Source organism: Phlebotomus papatasi, chromosome 3 (genome assembly GCF_024763615.1).
Source record: "Phlebotomus papatasi isolate M1 chromosome 3, Ppap_2.1, whole genome shotgun sequence".
Classification (NCBI taxonomy): Eukaryota; Metazoa; Arthropoda; class Insecta; order Diptera; family Psychodidae; genus Phlebotomus; species Phlebotomus papatasi.
In genome coordinates, this window is record NC_077224.1 from 64343084 (window position 1) to 64361359 (window position 18276).

The following is an 18276-nucleotide window of genomic DNA, read 5'->3' on the forward strand; positions in this document are numbered from 1 at the left end:
TTTGCTGATGATCTTCAGTAGAGAATGTTCTTGTTCACCCTCAGTATCATCAATTTCATCATTTACAGGAACAACATTTTGACCATCACCAGTTTGAATGATAGATTGGCCTTCATTGGTACGATTTTTATCTTGTGTAATTATTTCATCTATCGAATCATATAAGTTAATCACATCACACGGAGTATCATTTGCGATGGTCCCAGAACAACTTGGGATCGCAACATCCTCAATTTTTCTCTTTTTTAGTGGAGGCTCATTGTTCATATTGCGTTTGCCGTCTAACAGAAGGTTATAGACCCTATCCACCAGAGAGGGCTCAATATTCTGCATCTTAGTATGTTTAAGAAGAATATTTTTATCCTTATCACTTAATATTACACCACTATTCAACAATTCTTCAAGTTTATGGATGATTCCAACAAAAAGAATTGCACCTCCATCTTCCTCAAGAAGATGCAGGAGATCCACCACCGATTTCCCATCCAATGCAAAATTAATTAATTCCGGGACCGATTTCATTTTAAAAATCAAAGAGCCAATTTCTTGATTATAATTTTCACAACCATTAAAACTCATTTTTGCTCTTATAATTTTTTTTTATCTCTAATTCCGCGCAAGAAGAAATAATAATAATAGAAATTTTATCACAATAAATGTCCACTGATTTGTAGAAAAATAAATGACCACTCGAGAAGACTGTCCAGAATATTTTGATCGATTTTCACTGCAACATCATCTTAAATAGATTTTCAAGTGCATAGAAAATTATGATTATTGCACTTGACGAAATAATTTTACACATACACACACATACATATATTGTCACATGCAAATATCTCTACCTCAATAATTTTACAATAAAGGGAAAAAAGTATTGAATTACCCTCAAACTTGCACATGTGAAGAAAAAATAGCAAATATGCAGATGAAGATCGTGGAACGAAAAAATGCATTTAAATCTCTTTACCGAAAAATTATGATAGATGTAGTTGCAAAAATAAATTTACACTTACACAATCAAATTTTTGTCACATGAAAATGTCTTTAGAACAGATTAATTGCTACAAAATTACTTTATGAAAAACCACAACAAACAAAAATGAAGTTTGAGATTTTCCCTCTTCATATTCAATTGGACATGTCTCAAACATGTCGTGACGATACTGACAAAATGCATTTTTGCGATCGCGACTTTTTTTATGCATCATGTATGTTTTTAGGTTGCACCATGAGAAAGCAGAACACCTCATAGAAAATGTAAAATTGTGAAATGGTTTCTTGAAGAAGTATCACCCGCGAAAAAATGATACTTGAGATTTTTCCACTGGACAGACATGTTTAAACATGTCATGATGACGCTGATCAAAATGCATATTTTTGCGATCAGTGAAAATCTTTTTGTTGAAAAGTAACAAAAATTTAATTTTATGCCCAAAAAAATGTAAAATTGCGAAATAATTTCCTGGAAAAGCATCATTGCGAAAAATTAAATTGGAGATTTTCCTTTTGCATGGACATGTTTCACACCTGTTCTACGGAGTCCAGGAAAAATCGGTTTTTATTGCACATGATATTCGTGATTTGTGAGTGTCAAAAACGTGTAGATCCAAAATTTGGGCCCGATCTGACTAGGTCGCATTTCATCTCGGACAAAATGCACATACCAATTGTACAGGACACCCACGCCCCCCACACCTCTACACCCCCCCTCCCATCCCGGAATACGATGACGTCATTTTTAACTTTTGCATTTAAATTTACACGTTACACTCATTTTTTAATGTTATTTTTCCTCTGAACTTGGATTTTTTACAAATTTTTAGAACTTTCGTATTCAGAAGTTTCCTATACAGTTTGGAAGCGTTATAATGCAACAGAGCTCTGATTAAAATACCAAACGCAATTAAAAATTTGTAAAAAATCCAAGTTCAGAGGAAAAATAACATTAAAAAATGAGTGTAACGTGTAAATTTAAATGCAAAAGTTAAAAATGACGTCATCGTATTCCGGGATGGGAGGGGGGGGGGTGTAGAGGTGTGGGGGGCGTGGGTGTCCTGTACAATTGGTATGTGCATTTTGTCCGAGATGAAATGCGACCTAGTCAGATCGGGCCCAAATTTTGGATCTACACGTTTTTGACACTCACAGATCACGAATATCATGTGCAATAAAAACCGATTTTTCCTGGACTCCGCAGAACAGGTGTGAAACATGTCCATGCAAAAGGAAAATCTCCAATTTAATTTTTCGCAATGATGCTTTTCCAGGAAATTATTTCGCAATTTTACATTTTTTTGGGCATAAAATTAAATTTTTGTTACTTTTCAACAAAAAGATTTTCACTGATCGCAAAAATATGCATTTTGATCAGCGTCATCATGACATGTTTAAACATGTCTGTCCAGTGGAAAAATCTCAAGTATCATTTTTTCGCGGGTGATACTTCTTCAAGAAACCATTTCACAATTTTACATTTTCTATGAGGTGTTCTGTTTTCTCATGGTGCAACCTAAAAACATACATGATGCATAAAAAAAAAAAGTCGCGATCGCAAAAATGCATTTTGTCAGTATCGTCACGACATGTTTGAGACATGTCCAATTGAATATGAAGAGGGAAAATCTCAAACTTCATTTTTGTTTGTTGTGGTTTTTCATAAAGTAATTTTGTAGCAATTAATCTGTTCTAAAGACATTTTCATGTGACAAAAATCTGATTGTGTAAGTGTAAATTTATTTTTGCAACTACATCTATCATAATTTTTCGGTAAAGAGATTTAAATGCATTTTTTCGTTCCACGATCTTCATCTGCATATTTGCTATTTTTTCTTCACATGTGCAAGTTTGAGGGTAATTCAATACTTTTTTCCCTTTATTGTGAAATTATTGAGGTAGAGATATTTGCATGTGACAATATATGTATGTGTGTGTATGTGTAAAATTATTTCGTCAAGTGCAATAATCATAATTTTCTATGCACTTGAAAATCTATTTAAGATGATGTTGCAGTGAAAATCGATCAAAATATTCTGGACAGTCTTCTCGAGTGGTCATTTATTTTTCTACAAATCAGTGGACATTTATTGTGATAAAATTTCTATTATTATTATTTCTTCTTGCGCGGAATTAGAGATAAAAAAAATTATAAGAGCAAAAATGAGTTTTAATGGTTGTGAAAATTATAATCAAGAAATTGGCTCTTTGATTTTTAAAATGAAATCGGTCCCGGAATTAATTAATTTTGCATTGGATGGGAAATCGGTGGTGGATCTCCTGCATCTTCTTGAGGAAGATGGAGGTGCAATTCTTTTTGTTGGAATCATCCATAAACTTGAAGAATTGTTGAATAGTGGTGTAATATTAAGTGATAAGGATAAAAATATTCTTCTTAAACATACTAAGATGCAGAATATTGAACCCTCTCTGGTGGATAGGGTCTATAACCTTCTGTTAGACGGCAAACGCAATATGAACAATGAGCCTCCACTAAAAAAGAGAAAAATTGAGGATGTTGCGATCCCAAGTTGTTCTGGGACCATCGCAAATGATACTCCGTGTGATGTGATTAACTTATATGATTCGATAGATGAAATAATTACACAAGATAAAAATCGTACCAATGAAGGCCAATCTATCATTCAAACTGGTGATGGTCAAAATGTTGTTCCTGTAAATGATGAAATTGATGATACTGAGGGTGAACAAGAACATTCTCTACTGAAGATCATCAGCAAAATGAAAAAGCACAATGCCTTTTTCAAGATGACGGAGGTTACAATCAATTTTCGACTAAACAAACCTAAAAATACCACAGTCGAAAACTGGATGCAAATGGGATTTGATTCCGTGATTAAGGAGATTCAAAAGTTGTCCAAATCAGATGCTGATCGTGTGATACTCAAGGTAGATATTATACATTATTTTTAGTAGATACTTTAATATGTTCTTATCATATAAGATACTAAAATTAATTATATGTCATATTTTTTTCAGATATTCGTCACAGAGGAGCCCACTGAAAAGGCCCTTTTCATCGGTATGAGACTATTGTCTGCTCTTACCAGTGAAATAATTCTTGAATATATGGAAAAGGTATGTTTTACAATCTTTCACAAAATTTTTAAAAAGTGTTCAATTTTCACTAATGTTTTTTTGTAATTTCAATTCCAGATTCACCAGAGCACTGAAATGTTTCACTCATCCGAAGTTATGCAAGTGCGAGCATTTCTTTTCCATCCAATGGAAGGGAGGGGAAGACATTATTATCCTGACGGGATGGTGACATCTAACATTCGGCATTTTAAAAATAAGAGTGCTGTAGATTTTAACTGCCAGAGTAATTGTCTTCCAATATCATTATTAGTGGGTGAGTACCTTTTTACTGATAAAGTTGAAGCTGGCAAGAGAATCTATCGTTATCAACAATCAAATAACGCTCTCAAAACGGATGCAGAAGCATTTATCCTCAGTCTCGGAATGTCAATATCTCCCGATGGAAAATATAATTTTGAATTAATCCATAAATTTGTTCAAAAAAGAAAATATTCACTGAGAGTGAGGGTTTATAATAAATTAAATGATTATAAAAGTGTATTACTATCTACAAAGAAAACTCAAGAAAATATTAATAGAGTCATTAATCTGTTTTATTCCGATACTGAGAAGCATTTCTTCTGCATTAAGAATGTGAAAGGGTTCTTTAACTTTAAACATCAGTGTAATTTTTGCGAGCGTTTATTTAACAAGTCTCATGTATGCATGGAAAAGTGCAAATATTGCGGAAACAATCCTCCATGCCTCAACACCCCTCAAATGATTGATTGCTTAAATTGCAATCGTAGATTCCTAGGAGAATCCTGCCTCAAATTTCATGCTGAAAATGGCACATGTAACCAAATTAAAATGTGCAAGAATTGCGATAAAGTATATAAAAGTTATGAAGACCATCATTGTTTTACAACACTTTGCAATATTTGCTATAAACAAGTCGTCAGCCCTCATTATTGCTTTATTCAACCTTTCAAAAAAGATGCTCCTAGACAATTTTCAATAATTTTTTACGATTTTGAATGTGAGCTTGTAGAGAAAGAGGATGGGTATTCTGACCATATTCCTAATTTATGTGTAGCTCATGAGGTTTGTTATTTATGTGCAAAATCTGCAGAGTCTGATCCCAGTTGTCCGAATTGTAACCCATCTGTCCAAATTTTCGAAAATGATAATTCCGGGTCGTGTGTTAAAAAATTTGTTGATTATGCTCTAAAATTTAGACCTTTTCCTTCAGCAATAATTGCTCACAATGCTAAAAGCTATGATGGACTATTTATTCTGGAGGAACTGTGCAAAAGGGATGAACAGATTAGTCCCATCTTCACCGGATGTAAAATTTTGTATCTGAAGATCAGGAATATTACATTTTTAGATTCATTAAGCTTCATCCCTTTCGCACTGTCTAAATTTAGTGCAAGTTTCGGGCTTCATGATTGTGAAAAGGGTGAATATCCATATAAATTTAATACTTCGGCTAATATGAACTATGTTGGGAAATATCCCCCGCGAGAAATGTATGCAATCGAGTCGATGTCATCAAATCGGTATGAAAAGTTCCTCGCATGGTATGAATTGAATAAAAACAAAACTTTCGATAATCGGGCAGAATTGATTCACTATTGTAATCAAGACGTCAAAATTCTTAAACTCGGATGCTTGAATTTCATGTACTCATTTTTGGATACCACCGGAATCAATCCATTCTTGCAGGCGATTACTTTAGCCGATTCTGTGATGAAGGTGTATAGAAAGAACTATTTAATTCCAAATACTCTTTCAATTACACCAAAAAGTAATTACAATTCGAGTTATATAAATCTCCAAAGCAAAATTGGATTGAAATGGCTCGTGTATCAAAAAATGACTACAGGAAAAAATATTCGGTATGAAGTCAAACTGAACAATTCTCATTACATTGTCGACGGATTTGATGACAGCACAAACACTGTGTATAGTTTCGAAGGATGCTATTATCATGGACATACATGTTTCTTGAACAGAGACTATGTATGTTCAGGAAATTCATCCGATACTATACAGAATCGTTATGAAGCAACATTGGCTCGATTGCAACGTATCGAAAATATGGGGTATAATTTGGTTTCGACATGGGAATGTGATTTCCGAAAACTTCTCAAGTCAGATCCTGAATTGGACGAAGCATTAAACAAGCATCCCGAAATTATCGATGCAGGATTTGATTTGAGGAGTGCAGTGTACGGAGGCCGAACAGAAGTATTTAAATTATACCAAAAATGTGGTCCAGGGGACAAAATTTATTATTACGATTTCACATCACTCTACCCCTGGGCCAATAAATACTCTAAATATTTCATCGGCCATCCTATCATCATAAAAAACTTTGGAAATCCAGAGGAAGTATTAAACTATGATGGTGTGGCTAAATGCACAGTTCTACCCCCACGGGACTTGTATTTACCATGCCTGCCCTATAGGTGCAACGATCGTTTAATATTTCCTCTCTGCAGATCTTGCACAGAAATGATAAATATTGATCGGTGCACACATTCTGATGATGAGAGATCCCTTACCGGATTCTGGTCGTTAGATGAAATTCGATTGGCTGTCCGTCATGGTTACAAAATTATTAAAGCTTTCGAGGTTTGGTCTTACCAGACGGTACAATACAATCGGGACACTAACGAAAGGGGTCTTTTCGCCGATTTTGTTGATAACTTCCTCAAAATCAAGCAAGAATCTAGTGGGTGGCCTGCGGATGCGGAATCTGATGATGCAAAAGAGAGTTACATCCGAGAATATTTAGAGAGAGAAGGTGTACAATTAGAAAAGGAAAAAATCTGCGTGAACAAGGGATTGCGATTGCTCACCAAGCTAGTCTTGAATAGTCTTTGGGGAAGATTCATAATGCGTGAAAATTTCACAAAGACTAGCATTTGCAACTCCCCCGAGGAATTAAATACTTTAATTGGATCTGAGGATGTACAATTGATGGATTTATATCCTGTTGGGGACACGCAGATTTTTGTTTCGTGGAAGTATATTGCCGAAGCCGAGTCTGCATCAAAATATGTGAACCTCGGTGTAGGTATATGTACCACCACGAACGCCCGAATCAAGTTGTACTCAATCCTCTCTAAATTAGGAGATAAACTTCTTTATTGCGACACAGACTCTGTGATCTTCACGGTTCCTGCTGGCGAAGAAAACCCTTTAAGCTGCGGAAAGTTTTTGGGGGAACTCACTGACGAGCTAACAGATTACGGGGAGGGATCTTTCATCGAGGAATATGTCAGTTGTGGCCCAAAGACTTATGCTCTAAAGATCTTCTCACCCTCTACAAACTCGCATTCATATAAAATTGTTGCAAAGGGTATCAGCATGAATCATGAGGTGGAAAGGCATCTCGATTTCAATGCTATGAGATCAATTGTTTTCGGAGATGTTGAGACATTGAGTATTGAATATAAAGAAAGAATTTTCCGCCAAAAAAGATTCAAAATCCTGTCCGGCCCAACTAGTAAAAAGGTACAGTTCACATTCAACAAGAGGAGATGCATAGAGGACTTTAATACATTACCTTTTGGGTATTAAAAAATGTACATGTTTAGTTTAGAAAATACTTTTAATTTTTTTTTTAGTTTTTGCCATTTAATCTCTATTAAAATGTAAATAGTAAGTTTTAGTTTAGATGACATCCGATATATAATTTTATTATAATGTTACTTGTTAAAGCTATTTTATATGTAAATAAATGAGAAGAATATTTTTCATAGATCTGTTAGTGTTTTTCTTTTTAAAAACTCAACATATTTTTTCCCTATTGATGTAATTTTTTTCTATAGTTTTGAAGATGATATGCAGGAAAGAGAATGAGGTAAGTTTGGGATGGAATTAATAAACAATCATATGCGACACATCTCGAGTGGATAGTTTTTTTTTTGCACAAGAATGCAAAGTAGAGAAATATAACACTTTTCATATTCCTTACTCGCGTGCGACCAAGAGTCCCACATATGAATCATAGAGTGGTCAAAAAATTGTACTCATTGTCAATTTTTCCCGTTTTGCTGTTCATTAACTAACTCCACTCCATATACTTAATCCATGCGCGATACAGAAGATCATATTTCATTTATTCTTATTGATGAGTGTATAGAAATATATAAGAGGCATCTTCGACCAAGAGATTGTAACTTAAAAATAGCTTAGTTGTAGTGCTCTTGTGTCTCAATCGAAAGGTCTCAAGATCAAATCCACCTCATGGAAAATATTTTCACGTACAATTATTTGAGGAGATAGAAATGACGTCTTAAAAAGAAATATCAAAGCTAAATAAAATAATTAAACTAATTGAGAATTCAAAAAATCACTAAAATTGAGAATAATAGATGATGGTTGAGTATTAAAAATCATAACGGAAATTTCAATTCAAAATTCTTCGTGAAAACTTGAACACAAAACCATTGCATCTTCAAAACTATAACAGAAACCAAAAAATATGTCACCAAAAAGATACGTCATCATAAAATATTGCATCATAAAAAACGTGTGGCATCAAAAAAAAAATGTTACGCAAGAGAAAATGTGTGACGTAATGTTGTGATGTCACGTCATATCTAATGTTGCGTCATGGATGATCGGTCATTGCACTCCGAGTTGCGCGACATTGATGTCACCTCAGCGGTCATTGCACTCCGACTTGCGCGAACTATACTACTTATATTGGTGTATAAAATATTAACTTAAACATACTGTAAAAAATTACTTTTTCAAAGATTATTTAGGTGTGACTTGAAAAGAATTTAATTTTAAAGATAACAAGTCTTCACTTATTTTATTCAGTCAATAAGTTTCTCTTGTCTTTACCATCAATTCGAAAAGTTGTATAAAAAAGAAGTGGTGAAAATTTGCTTAAATTTAAAGTCATGGGTTATTAACCTAAACGCTTTCAAAGATGCTCGGGACTCTTTTGCTTTCGCTTATGTTCCTTCGAAAGTGCTTTAAATTGTCTATTGAAATTTTAGTGATGTATTCTTAAATAGTTAGCGATCAATTTAAACAATAAAAAATCTATATTTCATTTGACTTTGAAATTGAGACTTCTCCTTAGTCTTTTGGCAAAATCTTTTTCAATTATGGAAAACTGAAATTTTATCAATAAAAATTTTATTTGCACCACAATTCGAACACAAGTTTTCATATTATAATTCTCAAATTCAGAAATAATTATTTTATTTTAAAACCGGTGTTAACTACCTAAACTTTAGATCTTATAGATGCTTCTAGATCCATTGAACTTAGTGACTTTCCATCAAATAAAATTTTATCTCTCTTTTTCAGAAATAATTATCTTCTTCTCTCAAAAGAAAATTTTAATATTTCTTTGAATTTAAAGTAAGAGACAACTAATATCTGTTTTTATTTGAAATAGCAAGAAGTAAGCTTTCAATTGATTGAATTTCACTGAATTGAAATGGTATGGGAGCACTTTTAAAACTGATTTTCGATAGCTGATTCTGAGATAAATCCTTCGATTTTGAAATAAACGAAGTAAAGTGCCCTGTTGTTGGCCGGTTCTTCAACTCGGCCAACAGTGGTGTAATTAATTGATTTCACTTTTGCTAGTCTAACTGGTCTAACATTACATAAGGTCTATTGTTATACATAATGCCAATCAGTGAGTTGAGTAACCGACCAACTAATAAATTAAAAGAATCTTTGTTGCTCATTTTATTTTACAATTTTATTTATCTTTTTTTTATTTTTAAGCTAAAATGCAATAAAATTCATAAATCATCTGACTTGAGGCCTAGCTCAGTTCACTAAGGTCTCAATCAATTTTAGTGATTTTCAAAATCAACAAATTGGAGAAATAAGGTCATGGCAGGAGCTCAGATCTCAAGACTATAATAGGCTACAATGGAAAAGTCAAACTTCCCTAGATTATTTTTTTTAATTTTGAAACTGATTTTACAGACCTAAGCTTTAATGTTTAAAATCTTTACATCAGCAATTAAAAACGTATTCTTAGGGGAAAGTGTAGCACATATGAATTGGGCTGGATTTGAAATTGGGCTTTGTCCTCTTAGGCCGGCTTCAGACTGGACGTTTAGCCCAGTTCCCGAAGGTCTCAAATATCTAAATAACAAGCAATTTTATTGATTTTTTTAAAATCTAATGAATCATTTGCCCTTAATATTCAATCCTAAACAACAATTTCCTAAAAAATCATGCTTGATGAGGTATTAGAGGAGTTAAGCCAGATAACTAAGCCTTAGGTCTGAAGCCCGTATTATTCTTAAATGGAATTGAACTTTATCTCAATGTAGTTTATCTTCCCAATTGGTATGTTGACTTAATTTATTACGATAAGCTCAATTTTGTTTCAAAAATAGAAGAAAATAACCCAATTTTAAAGGTGACTCAATTCAAAAATACCCTAATTGACCCTATACTTCAAGTAAGCAAATTTAATTTTTCACTAACCAAACGCTCATAGAACCGAACCTAACTTTTCTTAACCATATTTAATTTTTAATGGTTTTTTTATTTATGAATCAATTTAATCAGTAGTTAAGGTGTACTATACTTTGATCTTAACCGTAGGGCCGAAAAGCAATTGTTAACTGTATGTACCCAAAAAGCACGCGAAAAATAATACCTGGATAGATCTTTCGCGTGTGTTCGAGGCACTGTAAAAAGCTGGGACGCTTTGTCATCTCTTTTTTTTTAATTACTTTTTAATGCGACTTAGACGGATCTATACACAGATTTAAAAATCACGGTTTCATTTAAGTACCGTACAAAAATTAGCAAAGAAATAATATAAACAAGTTTTTAGAAAAGAATTGAGAGTAATTTTTAATTCTGTACTAATTAGGGCTCATTTAGGATTGTTAAAGAATTGTTTTAATAATTTTCAAGCTTGTTAATATCGATTGATAAAACTATAGCCATCATTCCAATTGATTTTAGAGACTGCAAAATGTCACGTATTTGAGTTCAATGGAATATACGTACTAAATATTATATTAGCCCGAATTATCCTTGGAACTATACTCTCACAATTGGTTTTGAATTATGAACTTTAAACATTCTTTTCATGTCTTTGAACATTTTGCAAGTTACGATAATTTCATTACCTCTTTTTAAGTTTTTCTGTCATAAACGAACCATAAATTACTTCAATACGGAGAAACAATTCAAATTGTTTCTCGAAAAAGAAATGAATAAACTTATGGTTTCATTATCTATTTTTCCGCTGATTCACGAAGGATTTTAGCATGTGGGGAAATTCTGTAACAGGATGACAATACCATATGAGAAATTTTAATTTTTTATGTTGTAAATTCGGAAGACTAATCCGATTTATATAAGTTACCAAAAACTTCATGAGAGCTTTACAATGACCATTCGATGCTCACTGGCTTTAATGTAGTCCTGCTCCCGAATTTTATCATGAAAATTTATCCAATGACATTGTGATACTGTTACAGAAATCTCCTAGGGGAAGATGGGCTACTTTGAGCTACGGAGCTATATTGCTATATGATTTTTCGCATATTTTTAATGGAAACTTGGCTTTAACATGACGTAATTTGGATTGATACAAAAATTGTGGGTCTAAATAAAATTATTGTAAGGACCAGCTTCATTTAGAAATAGGCGAAAAAGTCATATGACAATCTATTCCCATAGCTCTAAGTTGCCCCTCCTCTCCGTACTGGTCTGGATAAGGATTATACGATTTTTCAAGAATATAATTTTATTCGAAACGATTTGGTTTTAGGAATACTCAACTTTAAATCTCGAAAACCATTAGAACACGGAATTAATGGGGCTCCTTGGGATATATGGGCAAAATTACCACCTAGATAGCCTCTAAAACATAATTTGAAAATATAAAAAAATCATGGTAATAATTTTCAGGAAATCGTAAAAATAATTTTGCACGAGAAGAAGAGTAAAACGAAACAAATTCAGGTCATGCTTCGCTTCTCAGGATAAATTTGTGAAAGAGTTCTTTCAGAATAAAACACTTATTTTTTTTTATAAAATGCTAAATGGTCTTACGTTTGGATATAATAAGAAAATTCTTCAGTTTAATAAAAAAAATAAAGTGAAAAGAAAAGGGTGCAGTAAAATAACCAAGAATTAGTGATAGTATATTTTGAGCACATCGTTTTGGAAAAATATTTGAAACTTGAAGATGTTGATACCATATGGAAAAGTTTTATTGTGAATATCACAATGCTGTAGAAAACATCATTCGTTAAAAGAATTCAACCGTAAGGCCCCAGATACAGAATTATATTTATATATATCTTATGGATTTCAAAATTTAATAGAATTTGGAATATTCCACAGGTTCCATTTACAAAGAAAATTAATGCAGACAGACAAGTAACATGCCATATATAACATGGTACCTTCAATTAACAGTCACGAGCAATTTGCTGTGATTTCCCGGTAAGTGAATTTAGTAAATTACGTAAGTGTACATTTCTTGTCGTCAGAAGATTATGGCGTGAAATGCGCACGGACAGCACATTTCGAAAGTTTAAAGAGGACAGACACGTTTCCATCCACCCTCTTAGCATTATCTGCATGTAATATTTACCATAGCTAATTATTCTGCGGTACTATATTTAATGAACTGCGCCACAATATATTCCATATCTCTGAGCTTTATGATAACAGAATATAAGTTATGAGTTTGCTTAATCTCCAGGGGGAAAGTTTGGAAAAGTCTGAAGGATATACAGAAAATCAATTATGTTTATTCCAAAAAACAGGTTAATGATAAAAAAAATAGAAATAACTAGGGTACATTTAATTAAAATTATCTTTTTGATAGCATTGTTCAGTGGTGTGTTCCACTAATTGCCTTCATAATAACTGACCCATCTGCAATCGATAACACAATTAAGATGACAAACATTGGGTATTGATCCTATTAAAATTGTAGCACATGTAGACGATATATTGTGCCCAAAATACTCTTCGATATAATGGGTTTGGCTTCAATCCAAGATACTTCATGTAATTAATTGATGTACCCCTGTACTATAATAATTTATTAATGAATAACTACCATGGGACGTGACTCTTACCTTCTTGCTGTGGAACTTCTTGGCCACCAAGTTCTTGTGCTCCTGCGTATGGAACTGTTGGGCCAGGAAACTCTCAATGTCCGAATCCATTTGCCTGTTCTCACCCTGATCCTGTCCGGGACAATCGAACATATGTTCACCATCGCACATGCACTCCTGAGCAGCCTGGTACTCGCGACTGAAAGACGCTGTATTCTCAAAGTCCAACTGGCAGCCTTGGTCCTCGGTGTAGCCCACGGGGCAGGGATTTGGTGGGTTGCAGTAAGCCGGAAGGGTGGCATCGGTCTTCACCTGTGGTTTCACACGGTGTGGTCCTTCTCCAGCTCCGCCCGACATGTACTGATGTCCCCATAGAGTGCTGTGCTGAAGGTATTCCTGATCACGGAGCGATGGACTAGGATTCCCATCCAACAGGGCATCATAGTCCATCTGTTCTGCTTCAAGGTCTTTCGAAGCGCGAGCCATCAGGGCCAGTTGATCATTTACGGGCAAAGGATCAATGTACGAATCAGCGGCATCCGCTAAATCCTTGCCCATACGATCAACAAGCTCACGCAGGAGAGCGTCAGAGAAGAAATGGTCCTTTACAGATGGTGAAAGGTAAGCAGTAGCCGATGGAGGGGCCACCGCGATGAGAAAAGTGAGGAAAATGATAGCATTCCTCTTCAGCGCCATGGCTAAAGTGTCCAACAAGTGGTGGACCTACGGTAAGCAAGTGGATATTGACTGAGTTGTTACTAAAGTAAGTGTTCCCTAATGAATAAAGTTTTTATGCCTGCTTTTGACTAAGGATTTGTGTTTGGCATTTAGGAGTATGCTTGAAGAACATAACGAATCACGCAAATTGCCTATGCCTTCATAAATTTCGTTTATATTTTACATTTACTTCGTTATCCGGCTGACTGGGGGACAAAATGACATTTAAGTTTTTTGAATGATCAACGGTTTTTTTTATTTTGTGCTGTGTGAATTTATTTTCTGTCTGGCAAAGAATAAGAGAATTTTCTTCATCGTGTGCTTATGTTTCATTTCTATCACAATTATGTATTAAAAACTTCGATACAATGATAATAATACTTTAATTCACTCTGGAGAAACTTCATGTTTAGTAAAAATAATTTTGAATACGCATCAACCGCCAGTGTTTGGCAGCTGTCACCCGGATAACGAAGTGCCGGATAACGAAGAGCTGAGTGTATTTCATTCCGTTTTCGAGGGACAGTGAAGCACGGTATTGACGTTTGGCTCCTTTCTCCCTTTAATTTCTCAAGCCGAGGCTTGAGAAATACTCTGTCCCTCATACTCAGTTCACTGACCGAAAATTATCTATCACTCGGTTTTCTCTCTTGATAATTAAAAAAAAATAGCAAATTAACTGATGAGAGTATTTTCATCATACAGTATATGATGTTTTCGTAATTGATAGCTCATGAAATAAGGATTTTAGCAAATACAATAAGTTGTCGTTATATTAGTTAAAATAAGTCTCTAGACCTAAAATAATGGTAGGGTTGTTATGGCCCATAGAGTGTAGGATCATAAATTAAAGGTCCTTTCCATAAATTTCTTATACCCAAACATTTACTACAATATTTTACAGGCTAAAAATAATTTCAAGGATCTGCCTGAGTATGAGTATATTTGGGCTCTTAAGGAAATGAAAAAAAAAAACAAAAAAAATATAAATCATCAGTCCCGTATATGTTCGTTTCTTTGTAGTTGCACAAACTATTCTGATGATTGACCAGAAAAAAATAATTAAAGTTACAGTTTACGCTAAAGTTAAATATCGGGTAAACGATATAAAGAAGCAGGTCAGCTCCTGATTTTTTCTAAAATCATTTTAGAATAATGCCCTTAGTGTCTATTTCAGGAAAATGAAATAGGCTGAAACTTAGTTTGTTTGGGCTTTAGACTTTGCTGGCCTGACCCTTGTGAAATATAAGTCGTCTGAAAACAAAACTTCAAATTGCAAAAAGTCCCATTTAAATTTATTTTAAAAGGCGAAATTGATAGGTTCTTTGAAATACAAGACGTCTTAAGAAAGTCACAGTTTCTGACAAACATTGCAATAAGACCTAAAATTAAAAGAATTGATTTTCAAAAATTCCATGCCGAAACCCATCTTCAATTGCGAAAAAAATGGTATATTGTAAGCTGGATCTTTCGAACGATAAGTTGCGATCCTTCTACCCTAGCTCGATCCGAGCCATGAGCAATAATAAGTCTACCGCGGACAAGACTATAATTTCCAAGAGCCTATCGACATTTATTTTATCCATATATTTTTCATAGAGCCACTAAAATCTAATGGCAAGGTTCTATAGAGAATAAGAAGTGCAGTAAAAATTATCTAAAATAAAAAATCATAATCTTTGCCAAAATTTTACAAAAATTACAAGCAAATTTTTTGAGTCGCGGTACAATATCTGCAAAATATTTGCAGAGTAAAATGAGATATCTCCAAAACTACGTAGGTTGCAAATTTTGGGTTTTCGGTTGCCTCTTCGTTATTAAATTGGCTTTTATTTTGTATTTGTATTATTTCCTAATTCATTCTACAATGACAGAAAATAGCTAATAAACTCAAAAGTTTTTTCGGCACGCTAGTAACATATGGGAAACATAGGAAATGTCATGCCCCTGGCTTCCACAAACTAGAGACATTTATGTCCATATAGAAGCTAAGTGTAGAGGCCATAAGGGCTATAAGTTTCCCGTCCAGTAGGGGAATTCTGTAACGTTATGACAATGTCATATGACGAATTTACAATTTTTTTGTGATAAATCCAGAAACAATAATTGAAAATCAGATTCATATTTATTACTAAGAGCTTCGTAGAACTCCTTCAATAGATATTTGATATTTGGTCCAGAATTTACTACGAAAATTTGTCACATGACATTGTCATATTGTCGCAGAATTCCCCTATAGTATGGGAATTCTGTAATTTTTGTGGCATTGTCATACGTGAGTTCGAAAACTGACAATGCTAAACGATCTTTATTTGTATGACATGAGTTCGAAAATGGAATTAGTTGATTTTTAATGAAATCTCTTTACTTAAGGATATTATGGAAAAACAGTCCGCCTTGGTCGATTTGTTTAATAAAATTAATTATCATGTGAATTGACAGAAATCTCAAATATGTGACTTCTCACAACACCGCATGAGCTCATATGGTAATGTCACGACTACAGAATCGCATTTTCGAAAAAAAAACTCTCCTGAGATTCGAACGAAATTTATCATATGACATTGGCAGAGTGTTACAGAATTCCTCTACAGCAGTTACATCCCATCGAGTCAAAGTTCGAGAGTACTGAATATACTTTTTCAATTCTGATTTTACAGTCAAAATTTGCTAAAATACTGAAAAAAATGTAACATACGTCGCAGACTTTATGTCTTCTGCAAACGCTTTCTGCACTTATTTAGAAACTCAAGCCTCAACCAAATTAATTAAAAAAATTATTGAAGGAAAATGAACATTGTCTGTTAGGTCATTATATACTGCGGCCATTTGTCCAATGGAACTTGGCCGGATTTCCCGGTTTCTTGTGGAAAGAAATTGTACTTTAGTACGAACTACAACAAGCTCAACTACAATAAGAGAATGTTCCCATGCTTCGTACGGTCCTAAGCTTCGTAATGACTAAAGTTTTCCTATGTTCCTTGTAACTCCGAAATATATTTTAAACACTGGGTACTTTCTCATAGTTTTCAAAATATGGTCGCGATGAGTACGATTTTCCCTACATTCTTGCATCATTTTAATTAAAACTAGAACTTTATTATTATTTAAAGTCAATTTTCTTACTTCAAAGCTTTTATGTACTTTTCGCTCGTTACCGAATTACATCTTGTCTGAGAACATCTGTTTGAAGCAACTAACTTTTGTAACGACCTGCCCTTTGGACACCCTACCAATCCTTGCATATATATTATTTGGGAATGTGACCGGGAATATAGGGGAAATGTCTCAACTCAGCTGGCAAAAAGGGAGACAATTATATAGATATATGACGTGGCGGTCGGACTATATCCGAACCACCTGTTGTGAGAAATAATCAATACCAAAGAGGGAGGGCTACGTCATCGCAATTATCAGGCGACTCCCTCACGAAACAGAGGTACACTCCCCATTGGAAAAATCGATAAACTACGTCGAACTGAAATTTTTTTTATTCCCACCATACACCCACTTTTCCGCATGAATGTCTCAAGTGGACATCCTTTCCAAGAGTATGCATTACTGAGTCAGCCATTTTCGTCCCCTCAATGCCACACAATCATCCGATAAAAGTTTCCAAGGAAAACTTCCATATGGAAGGGAAGTTATTTGAAAATTCAATAGATTTACCACTTGTTACTGCAGAAACACAATTAAACTGATGTTAGTGTTCACACCCCGTTGCGGGGAAGAAAAACAGACAACTGAACAGCCACGGAATGTGGCTTCGGTTGAAGGGCCAGATCGGCACTGGGTGCAACTAGCTGGTCTTGCGTCAACGCAGTTGATGTTGGAGGAAAAAGTCACATTTTCACCACAATTTGTGCACAGTATGAAATCATTCGGTATAACCAACTTATTGATTATCTCGGCTTTTCACCATTTCTACGCCTACACAAATTTCCCTTACCTTGAAGACACTAATTTGAACTTCCTCAAGGCTCCCGGAAGGTTAGTCTATTCACTGATAATTACATTTCCTCAATTTTTTCTGCTCCACGTTCACAGATATTTCAAGAATTGGACTCTTCTAAGCTTTCGTTAACACTAAAAAGTGCCTTGGATAGATCTCCAGAAGAAATTGTGAGTTTGGTCAGACTTTACAGGCCGCGGCTGAAGTCTCCAAAATTATACGGTACAAAACATGCAACAGACGACTTATACCGGTTTCGCAAACTTCTTTTCAGGAAATTAATTTAGATTATTTTCGAAAAAAAATTATTTCAGTAATCACTGGTAAATATAAAAGGTTTAAACTGATCCAAATTTGATCCAAATTTGATCCTTTAGAAAAGGATGGAACAAATTTCAAACTCTGATGCACATTTTTCATAATAGAACATGTTAATTTGATCCAGTCTTTGCAAAAGGATCAATTTGATCCTTTTATTTT

The 18276-nt window shown here is 34.2% G+C and overlaps 1 protein-coding gene across 5 annotated transcripts in view; it reads right to left on the minus strand.

Annotated features, from left to right (window-relative positions):
* Positions 1-17993, minus strand: part of LOC129805162 (neuroendocrine protein 7B2) — a 20921-nt gene extending 2928 nt beyond the window's left edge. Inside the window, exons 1-3 of one of the 5 annotated variants that reach the window (XM_055852914.1) lie at positions 17794-17931; positions 17514-17647; positions 13149-13850 (exon numbers count right to left, since the gene is read on the minus strand). In XM_055852914.1, coding sequence (XP_055708889.1) covers positions 13149-13823 — 675 coding nt within the window. In that variant the 5' untranslated portion in view covers positions 13824-13850; positions 17514-17647; positions 17794-17931. Of the gene's footprint in view, positions 1-7661; positions 13851-17513 lie in introns of those variants that run through there. The other 4 variants (XM_055852912.1, XM_055852913.1, XM_055852915.1 and 1 more) reach the window with 4 other exon arrangements.
* Positions 17994-18276: the final 283 nt, after the last annotated feature.